Source organism: Notolepis coatsorum (genome assembly GCF_963971535.1).
Source record: "Notolepis coatsorum genome assembly, chromosome: 1".
NCBI lineage: Eukaryota > Metazoa > Chordata > Actinopteri > Aulopiformes > Paralepididae > Notolepis > Notolepis coatsorum.
In genome coordinates, this window is record NC_140165.1 from 301,824,927 (window position 1) to 301,837,269 (window position 12,343).

A 12,343-nucleotide genomic window follows, 5' to 3' on the forward strand; every position below is an offset into this window, starting at 1 on the left:
CCAGCCAGGTTGATTTAATGACTTCCCTTCACCTGGAGGAAGATGTCATTTTCACCACTTGGCCGAAAACCGGCTATTTGGGATTTAAGGCTAGGTTGAAAATATCGACTTGGAATAAATGCAACTCAACCCAGAATATCTTATTATGTTATTCATGAATTATGAATGAGGTGACTTGTTTTCTCTTCGCCTGTAGCCTGTTAATTGAGCGGAGCTTTGTGAAACAAAACAACAATTTGCCTAATTAAGTCAGCCTAATTAATGACATTTAAAATGTGATGACGTTGTCAGTGTCCAATAATCCTTTCCATATGTGACAGTATATGGTCATGCTGTGTGTTTTAAGATGCCTCATAGACCCACAATATCACTCACTCACTCACTCACTCACTCACTCACTCACTCACTCACTCACATACTCACTCACTCACTCACTCACTCACTCACTCACTCACTCACTCACTCACTCACTCACTCACTCACTCACTCACTCACTCACTCACTCACTCACTCACTCACTCACTCACTCACTCACTCACTCACTCACTCACTCACTCACTCACTCACTCACAGTTAGCCACTCTGCCCCTAGTGGCGGATCACATGCATGGCATTTTGACTTTAGATGCTCTGCATCTATATAACGGTGTGTGTGTCCTTGTGTTTTTGCATGGCAGCTTCTGCCTCTTGTGGACATCAGCAGGATCGACATGCTCATTAGCTTTCACTTCATGTCTTAACTGCATCTGAAAGGATCACACTCCGCCCAGCGATTAATCGAGTTTAAATTTCAATTACGATGTTGGCTCCCTGCAATCACGAGAGCAAGATCATCGAGATAAAACGATTATCGTGCCGCATGCCGCGTTACTCTCATTTTGTCTGTGCAGCGCTCCCTTCCTTCACAGCTGTGCGCTCCCAATGTATGGGAGGCTGGATGTCCTCACTGAAAAATCAATGCCACGTCAGTGTTGAAACTGACATGTGCAATAGCAATCAACTGCTTAAATATCAGCAATGTCAATTTCAATATTGTAAAATAATAATAATATATAATATATACTTTTTCATTTTGATGTCAAAACTAGCCAAATCAATTGCCGAGCTTAAACTCGTTGTCGTACATCATAAAAAAGGTGAAATATATCATCAACATATATCAAGATCACTTTAAAAAAATAGATCCACTGAGCGACATTCCAAGTTTTGTCAATCATGATAGATGAGCAAACGTTGCAAAGTTGTTAATCAAATAGGCCTCTTCAACTTTTACTGGTATAAGCAATTTGATGTCTCACGCCTTTCATTTTGTATAGTCCTATACAGTAGGTCTGCATATTTTTCCAGAGCTGATAAGGGAAGCCATGCAGGGAATACACAGGGATTCGATGGTGTTTGTTTAGGACAAAACACACATACTGTAGGATATAAATCATGCTGAAGACCATCGTAGCCCAGAACTAGTCGTTACCTCTTAGTTTTAGGTCACTTGGAGATTCACAAGTTAATATGTCCAGGTAGGGAAATGAGGAAATATCCTGCAGCTGACTGAGGAAATAGGCCTGAAAACCGATCAAACCTAACTTTTCACAATGGTGTGAACGCTCAATGGTGGCCAGTGTTGGAAAGTAATTGCTTGACCTAACATGAGGCACTAACAAATAAAACAACCTAAGCTTTCTGCCAACAGTCTTTATACAGGCCAAACACAATGGCAGCCAATAGGAGTCTTGCATCTCCCCTCAAAAGTAAGCAAGGCCACGGAAAAAAGCCTAAATACCCGGATGTGCTGTTTTGATGTGTTCCATCAGATATTGTGGTGGAGGTGCTTCAGCGCACCAGCTCAGATGTCACATTGTTTGACAAATTGGCTGTGTGTAAATTCAGAGTTGTTATCTGATGACACGAGGTGGATAATGAAGTGAAGTGTCTTGGCTGCACCGCTCCAGAAGATGTCTATGGTTTCACAGCAGCTGCACTGATTCAATACTTCCGTAGTTCCAGGAGATGAACTGCGTTTGAGGTACAGTAGGCTACTAACACTAGTATAACACATACACTACTAACACATACTGTACACTACTAACACATACACTACTAACACATACACTAGTACTAACACATACACTACTAACACATACACTACTACTAACACATACACTACTAACACATACACTAGTACTAACACATACACTACTAACACATACACTACTACTAACACATACACTACTAACACATACACTACTAACACATACACTAGTACTAACACATACGCTACTAACACATACACTACTACTAACACATACACTACTAACACATACACTACTAACACATACACTACTAACACATACACTACTAACACATACACTACTAACACATACACTAGTACTAACACATACACTACTACTAACACATACACTAGTACTAACACATACACTACTAACACATACACTACTAACACATACACTACTACTAACACATACTGTACACTACTAACACATACACTACTACTAACACATACACTACTAACACATACACTACTAACACATACACTACTACTAACACATACGCTACTAACACATACACTACTAACACATACACTACTAACACATACACTACTAACACATACACTACTAACACATACACTACTAACACATACACTCACTGCAGGCCAACTAATCTGCAGATCCTCCAATCACAACTGTCACAACAGTCCATTCTCAGGGTCTGGTGTAAATCTATACTTTTAGCCAGGTCGTGTTTTTTTTTTTTTTTATCTGGATCCTTGAATCTGGGAGAACAATTATTGTACAAGTTGTAAACACACCTCTTATATTGTATTACTACAGTGTACTATGCTACTGTAATACTGTTTTTTGAGTTTATTCTTCCATTTGACACACCATGCATGAGCACTACCAGCAGACCTGGTGATGCAGTGTGAGTGAGGGTGATTCTGTTTACATGCATTTTTATCATTGGTTACTTGCCTGTGAAGATGTATTATTTTGCAGATATTGTTGAATACATTATGCTTCTCTCACAGAAAAACTGTTTACTGATGGTTTCTATAGAATCTATTTGTCCCCCGTGCACACGCACGCACGCACGCACGCACACAGACACACACACACACACAGACACACACACACACACACACACACACACACACACACACACACACACACACACACACACACACACACACACACACACACACACACACACACACACACACACACAGACACTCCACAATCACTCCACTTTGATTTTGTTTGTTTATCGGTGCAGAGGGCGTGTGGATGTGCTCGTTGATGTATGTAATGAATCCAATCTGTCTCTTCCACTATTCAACCTCATTAATATTGTCTCAGTATGTTGCAAGTGTGGTTGAAAAAGGATAGATGAAAAATGCATTTTAACTACCGGTAGATGTTAATAGGAACACGTGTTGTCACCTTCACTCAAAGACCTTTTGTTGTATTTTTTTATGGATTCACTCATCTATCATGATTGACATGATAATCAGTTAGTAAAGTATGTATTTTCCTATCTGTCTGCCTGCCTGCCTGCCTGCCTGCCTGCCTGCCTGCCTGCCTGTCTGTCCACTATGTGGACACCTGAGTTGGATAGTCAGTATGAGGGGATGGTGAGAATTAGTATGAAGGGGAGAAGCTACTGTGTTGTGCTGAATATTAAGAGGTTATTGTTGTTATCGTATCATTATTTTAATACAGAATCACGCTTTTAATTTCTATTCTCCTGTTCATTATTCATACTTGTCTATGCCTGCGGGCTACTTAAGTGTTTCTACCATCCCATCAATCTTCTGCGTTTGGTATACGTGACAGACTCAAACGGTCTCTCATTATTTTATAGTATAAGCCCCTAAGCAGTCAATTTCTTCACCGTGCCCGTGATTTCAAAGGGAATTGAATAAATGCACAAATGCTGGTGGTTGCTATTTTGGTGCAGGCTTTGCTGCCACGGTCATGGTGAGAATAAGAAATTGATAAATATATTGGTGTTTTGACTCTTTCCATGGTCTTGTGTTAATATAGTAGTTTAGACTATTATAGTATTTTAGACTCTTTCCACGGGTATGTTTAATTATGGAAGTTTAGACTCTATCCATGGCCATGTGTTAGTCCGGTAGTTTACACTGTAAGAAAAAAAGCTGCAAAAAAACGGTAAATGTCTGGCATCAATGGTTCCCAAATAGGCCTACTTACTGTCAAATTACAGTAAAATCAAATACATTTACAGATTACAACCTTTATTTAACGGTTAATATTTTGATAAAAGGTCATTTACTGTATTTTTATGGCATTTACACTTAAAGTAGAAAAACTAAAGTAATCTGTAAAATAATAGTGAATTTCCAGTGAAAAAAACATTTATTTTTTACAGTGTATCCATGACCATGTGCGACAGTGGCTCGGGAGGTAGAGCAGTCGTCTGGCAATCCGGAGGTTCCCGGTTCGATTCCCGCTCCTCCCGGGCAGTGTGTCGATGTGTCCTTGAGCAAGACACTTAACCCCTAATTGCTCCCGATGAGCAGGTTGGCACCTTGCATGGTTGCCTCCGCCGTCGGTGTGTGAATGTGTGAGTGAATGTGTGAGTGAATGGGTAAAATGTGAGGAACAAATTGTAAAGCGCTTTGGATAAAAGCGCTATATGAAAAAGCAGCCATTTACCATTCACTATGTGTTATTATTATGGTAGTTTAGACTCTGTCTATGGACATGTGTTATTACGGTAGTTTACACTCTGTCCATGGCCATGTGTTATTACGGTAGTTTACACTCTGTCCATGGACATGTGTTATTACGGTAGTTTAGACTCTATCCATGGACATGTGTTATTACGGTAGTTTTCACTCTATCCATGGACATGTGTTATTATTATGGTAGTTTAGACTCTATCCATGGCCATGTGTTATTATTATGGTAGTTTACACTCTGTCCATGGCCATGTGTTATTATTATGGTAGTTTAGACTCTGTCCATGGCCATGTGTTATTATTATGGTAGTTTAGACTCTGTCCATGGCCATGTGTTATTATTATGGTAGTTTAGACTCTGTCCATGGCTGTGTGTTTATTACGCTGAAGGATCTCTCTTTTCTCTCCTCTACTAACCTGCCTGTCAAATGCAGGGGCGGTAAATGCAGCGTTCTATTGCTCTCTCTGATCCTCTCTGGATCACAACAAAAGCTTTTGATTTCGGTGGCTTTCATTCTGATCTTCCCAGGAGCTGGGCATATGGGGTGTATTTATTTGTGATGGTTTGCAATATGATCTAGATGAATTCTATGTTTCATCTGTTCACTTCCTTAGAGTTCTGGTCTTCTCCTGTGTCCCCTTCCTCCTTAAAACACATATTATTGCAACTTGGAGCAGATGTGTTCTGATCATCTCTCTACTATGTAATTGACTCTGAACCCCATGCACCTAACAGTCCATTCTCAGGGTCTGGTGTAAACCTGCTCTCTCTCCTGTGTTTATATGTGACCTGCTCATTCTCAATAAGGCTTATAGTAATTCAGCACAGCTGATTTTAGAGGAGAGCTCCAAGACATGATCCTAGTCATATTATGTGTTTGTGTGTGCGTATGTGTGCATGCATGTGTATTGTGTGTGTGTGTGTGTGTGTGTGTGTGTGTGTGTGTGTGTGTGCATGTGCATGTGCATGCATGTGAATGTGTATGTGTATGTATGTATGTGTGTGTGTGTGTGTGTGTGTGTGTGTGTGTGTGTGTGTGTGTGCGCGTGTGTGTGTGTGTGTGTGTGTGTGTGTGTGTGTGTGTGTGTGTGTGTGTGTGTGTGTGTGTGTGTGTGTGTGTGTGTGTGTGTGTGTGTGTGTGTGTGTGTGTGTATGCTATTCCCTTGTGTAATAATCTCCACATGCCACATAGCATGTTTGTCCCGAAGGGAGAATCAGGCAGAAGGCAGGCGAGGCAGATAGCGACACACCAGCCCCGGCCAATAGACTCACCGCTGTGTGATTCAACTAGACAGGACGCACAGAGCCTCTCGGAGCTGTCAGAGTGTGTGAACGGAGAGCGTGTCAGCCATGGTTTGTCAGTCTCCATGAGCGCAGGTCTGGGCCGAAAAACAAAAGGACATCTGGGTGGATCGTCCCGGCGGCTTGCGGTCAGAGCGGCTCGTTTGTAACGGTCCTGTGAGCTAATCAGACGGTGGAAAGTCCAGAGAACCCAGACGCTATGGTTTTTGTTATTTCCTTCTTGAAACAACCCTGTCTTATATCTATCTCTCTCTCTCTCCCTCTCTCTCCCCCCTCCCCCATCTGTGTGTGTGCGTGTGTGTGTGTGTGTGTGTGTGTGTGTGTGCGTGTGTGCGTGTGTGTGTGTGTGTGTGTGTGTGTGTGTGTGTGTGTGTGTGTGTGTGTGTGTGTGTGTGTGTGTGTGTGTGTGTGTGCGTCTGTGTGTGTGTGTCTTCCAGCAGATGTGTTGGAGGGGAAGAGTGCCATCCTGCTGGGTATGAGCCAGTGGAACTCAAATGACCTGGTGGAGCAAATTGAAACTCTGGGACACATGGACCAATCACAAGGTATTGTGCACACACACACACACACACACACGCACACACACACACACACACACACACACACACACACACACACACACACACACACACACGCACACACACACACACACACACACACACACACACGTACATGCACATGCACGTGCACAACGAACTCTACAACCTAACACTGTGGTAGTCATTAAGGTGTTGACGGTTTCAACTTGACAGCATTCTAAATGGGCACATCTATACCTACTACTATACAGTGGTCCTCGCCCCCTTCTGGCTCCCAAGGTTCGCCTTGTGTCGAAGAAGATATTTCAGAGCACCGCTCCACAAAATGTCCCTGTATATGATCACAACGGTGGTTTAAAGAAAAGTATTTATTTAAATAAAATGTCTTGCTGTTAGTGCCAGTGTATTGCCTACTCTTTTTTTTTAACATGACATAAAAAATGTATAGGCATTCACAGATCTGAAATGAAATGCAGAATTTGTACAGATTTTGTACACATTTGTCGAAGCTACTCCGTCAGTGTGTGCACTGCTGCTGTCACCTGCTCATAATAGGATCAATGCTTGGGGAGGATATTTGACAAAGCAACACGCCTGTCATCCTCAAGAGTCAGTCTGGCTCTGTATTTCATTTTCAAAACAGCCTAACACACACAGGTAAGTGTTGTTGACTAGAATCAACAACATTACTGTATCAGGACATACTTTGTACTCAGAATGATTCTGGTCTGAGTGCGGTGCAAGACAAAACAATGTCCTGATACAGTAATGGGCAGAATAATGTCTCCAGTAGGGATGCCCCGATCACGTTTTTTGCCACCGATACCGATCACCGATCGTCGTGAGCCATATCGGCCGATACCGATCCGATACCGATCGTTTTTGATTACAAATTCTTTTTTAATTATTTTATATAAATTTGTTTTTGTTTTTGTTTTATAAAATATATATATTATATAATTAGACTTGTACTTGTATTATCTGCGAGACATCGCCACCACGCAACAAGTTCCACTGTCTGTGTGTACTCGAGTAGCCTCCAGCTACGGCCAGGATTCTCCGGAGCTGCAGCTGGACCCTATACTCGAGTAGCCTCGAGCTACGGCAAGGATTCTCCTGCGCTACAGCTGGACCCTATTGATATAACGTTACTGTGCTTTGGTCATATCACATTCAGCATGCCCTCAGCTCGAATACACATCGAATCAGTGTTATAAGACATTGATATCAGGAGCTATCTGTAGCTACTGCTAGCCGGATATATAACGTTAATATTTAGTATATTTTAGTTCAATGGGACATTTCGTTTTGAACAGTGAACTAACTTGCGCTAACGAGAGCTAACAGGTATCATACACGTCTCTACTAGACTATTGCTGGAGCATTTGTTGATATCAGGAGCTATCGGTAGCTAGCCGGCTAGATACCGTTCGGTTAGACAATGCCATGTATACAAAATCATGTATTAAACTAAAAGTGAATAGTTGACTGGGTCATTTTGTAACGTTAGCTCAGGGAGACGCCGTCCTCCCGTCCCACTAGACTAGACTAGACTAGACCCGTGTTTACATGCGTGCGGGAGGGGCTGGAGGGATGAGCAGACGCCGCACCACCCGGTGTCTGAGACAGAACTGAGACAGCGAGTGAGATCGGTTTTGACGATCGGCGAAAATAAAGCATTATCACCGATCACCGATCGCATATTTATACTGATTATCGGCCGATAACGATCGGTGGCCGATCGATCGGGGCATAGACGGATCAGATGAAATATCAATGAGCTCTTCCAGGAGTTTGGTTGGGGGAAATGGCTGGAAATGTTACCTTAGGGCCAGGCTTCATTGATCCATTTAGTCTGTCTATAATAATATAGGTCTGTTTTTAATACTTTTTCAATGAGGAGTAGCTGTTTGTTGGACAGGGCTGATGATGTTTGTCTCCACCAGAAGTTCAGAGAGGATGCACTTTTGGAACTGATGGATAAGTCGCCGTCCGTTAGCAAAGCTGTTATTTCTGCAAATGCACGGTTATGTTACTGTTAGGGTTGGGTACCGTTCACATTTCAACCGGTATCAGTACCAGTTCCTGGAATTCTGTGTCGTTACCCAACGGTACCTTTTTCCGGTACTTAACTCTCTCTGTAATAACAATTTGTTTTATTTGAGTTTCAGTAACACACCACACAAAATTAAAATCGCATGATCATGTATTTTAAATATTTAAATATCAACATTATCTGGCTATCCTCTGCCTTTCTAAAGACCAAAGAGACAGGACAGTAATATATATATATATTTGTGGAAAAGGCTCCCTCTTGTCTAGTAATATTACACTCTTATACTAAATATGTAAAGCCAGGTACCGAAATGTGGTACAGTTCGATCTAGCGTGATTCGGTACTCGGTAGTACCAATGTAATTCGGTTGGTACCCTTAAAAGTACCAAGTTTGGTACCCAACCCTAGTTACTGTAGCTTCTTAATTGAAAAACAAACCAATGGACGGTAATACATTCTGTCTGTTTTATCTCAGTTTCGTTTCGTGACAGATCAATCTAGCTAGCCGGACCTTTATCCTTAGTGAGTCACCTGAGGTTTGATGGTTCTAAAGTTCATATTTCCCTCCTCCTATGAAGGGCTGACCCCTATTAATCGATTAGTCGACTAATCGGTCGAAAGGAGCCGTAGTCGACTGGCCAACCTCTTAGTCGAATATAATAATAAAAAGTTTAAAAAAATTATTATTATTTATTTATTATATCTTTTTATATCATTCTTTCCAAAAGAAAAGAGGCCTAGAAGCGTGGCTAACGCTAATGGCACGCATACCAGAGGCTAACTGCCTACGAAAACAGGCACAGAAGCACTGAAAGAGGATGTCACCCATCTAATGTAAATCATCATCATCATCAAAATGTAAATGTAAATCTAATGAACACACTAGACTAGACAAATATCAAGATGTATCCATCAGTGGACCAGAGGACAAGAAGCCTTCAGTTGACTCCTTCAGACATTAAGCACCCCCACAGCCCAAATGGAATGATACAAAAAAATAAAAATAAAAATAATACCGTAATTCCTCTAATAGTAACCGGTATTCAATTAAAAACCGGGTCTCTATTAATGACCGGGTGCGCTGTTGAGCTAAGCAATTATAAGCCGACCTCCTAATACAAGCCGGGTATATTTTGTTATTGTTGTTATATGCTGGCCTGGCTGTGCAGTAAATACCATATAATGGTATGGTGTTAATGTTTACCAAGAGAGTAAGCCTACCTCAGAATTGTATAAAACAAAGTTATTATTATTATTATTATTATTATTATACCAGTATTGTGATTGCACTATTTTACTTTATTTTACTTTTTTTGACCACCTGTAATTGCACTGTTTACTACCGTATTTCATACAGTACTTGGTTTCAATAAATGAACCCAGTACATTTTACTGGGTTCAAACTGACACAAAATGTTGATTTATTCATTATGATCCGTTTGAAAATAGAAATATAGGCCTCTCTCTTATACATGCCTCCTCCTAATACAAGCCTGGTATCCGCTACAGTTGAAACAAATACAAGCCGGGGTTACTATTAGAGGAATTACGGTATTATACTTTTTTTTTAAAAGAAATTTAAGTCGACCAATAGTCGACTAACGGCAAATTTTGGCCAATCCTAGTCGACCATCCAAATCCTTAGTCGGGGACAGCCCGTAACACATGCATCCTGCTCAAACGTGCCCGTGATCCATGATGAGGAAGCCTCGACTCGCTCGCGCCGGGTGATGCTGTTTGTGTTTGCACCCTGCAGCGACGGTATTTGCTTCTCCGAATATGACTGCGTGTCATGTGTTTGCCGAGCTTGGGGCAATGAGCAGCCTGGAGTTTGCGGCTCGTGCTTTTGACATTGAAGTCCACAATAGTCACAGCGGTATCCAAACCACGGATGGAGGCTGAGTTCCGGAGTATGACTGGGGGACGGAACCTGGACAGTAGCTCTCTCACACCACCAAGCCACCATGTCCCTGGAGGAAGCGGTTCTGCCCTATGTTGTTGCTGTAACCATTGTAGTGGTGGATGTAGAGGCATGAGGGGAGACCGTCTACAAAAACAGCCTACAGCTACCCAGAAAGCTAGACACACACAATAAACAGAACTACAGATAGAGTAGATGACCTCAGTCACCTCACCCGCATGTTTCTATCTTCAAGCAGAAAGAAGTTAGAGAAGGACTGGAGACGTGTCAAGGCTCGACTTCCTTTATTGATTCCTTGGCTCTTTGTTCCTATCCGCTGTTCAGTTCTGTTCCGTTCCTGGGAGGGAAACGAGCCAATGAGTCACTGAAGCGATGAGGAGTGTTTTTTTTTTTTTTTATATATCTTGGTTCGAGGCAGTGTTTATTTAGAAGATTATTCCCCCTTTCCTCTGTGTTTGTGTGTGGTGCTGTGTTTACTCAATTCCAGGGCTCTTATTTGAAGTTCCAGGGGGCTTAAAATGACAAACTGTCACTCTTGATTATTTCCCCCTTAGCCCCGCAGATTGACAGAGACGGAGAAGAAGCATCTCATATAATCCAACGAGTTTGTCTAAAACTCGCCCACAAGATACAAGATACTTTAATGCCACACAACAATGGTTGGTGGTAATTGTTTTCGGTACAGATTGTTAAGCACTGGTTACATCAAACATGAAACAGACATCAAACATCAAAAAAACGTCAAACGCCCCCCTCCCACCTCCCAACTGCACAACTGCTCTTCTTTATCGACACTGACGGTATTTGTCAGCTGCCGTCATCACACATCTGAATATTAAATGTGACTCGTGAAACATACCGGCACAAAGTTATTCAAAACGTTTTACAAAGCAAATCCTAAATATAGACTGCATATCAAGTGATTCAAAAATGTCATAAAAACTCTCCTTTGTTAGACAGTCAATTGTTTTGATAAATCCTTTTGAGGAGTTTATCCCAATGTAGTTACTGAACGAGTGGATTCACTGAGATGTAACCACACGGCTATAATGTGTCTTTCATGCGACAGTGAGCCGAGAAGCCCGGGTCGTACCGCAGAGGATCGTAAATCAATGCAAAGTGGCCACTGCTGTGAGTTTGGTGATTTATGCAGATCGGTGCTTTTAATAGAAAACCGCATTTCCCACAGAACAGTTTTTTTTTTTTTTACAAAAGAGTGTTTGCCGTAAAACATTTAATAGGATCTTATTCCTTCTTTCGGGTGTGCAATCTCTCATGTGAGATAGGGTTTTGAGAACTGAACAAAATGATGTAACAATGGCTCATGGCTATTTGAGAGGCCTTGCACAGAATATTTGTGAAGTTTCTTCCAGCCTGTAAGATAGCAACCATCGGTTTGTACACGGCAATGGAAGAGACAACGGTTGCTATGTGTTAATATATGAGGAATATACTGTATCAACAAAAACATAATTCTATTATTAATAATTACTGGATCTTTTAAGCAAGTCACAGTAAAACAGTAATTGGTCATGCTTTACCAGTGTTTTACCTACTCTACCACTGGACACTGGACATAAATTAGGCATTTTCTTTTGAAAGTGGTTACCAATGGTTACAGGCAGCCATACTGGAAGAAAGAGAAATACACTAACATTCCATGCAAGGCCTCTATTGAAAGCTACAGAGTTCTAGAAATCCAAGATAGAACATGTACAGTATAACATTCAATAAAAATGTATCCCTTAAAAGGTTAGCGCACAGTACAGTAGGAAACTGAATAGAATAGAATAGAAATACT

General features: G+C 41.4%; 1 protein-coding gene across 1 annotated transcript in view; it reads left to right on the forward strand.

The window, feature by feature from the left end:
• pitpnm3 (PITPNM family member 3) overlaps window positions 1–12,343 on the forward strand; it is a gene marked incomplete at both ends in the record, with an annotated part of 199,018 nt that overhangs the window by 119,272 nt on the left and 67,403 nt on the right. Inside the window, 1 exon segment of the mRNA XM_084310842.1 lies at window positions 6,467–6,571. Coding sequence (XP_084166968.1) covers window positions 6,467–6,571 — 105 coding nt within the window.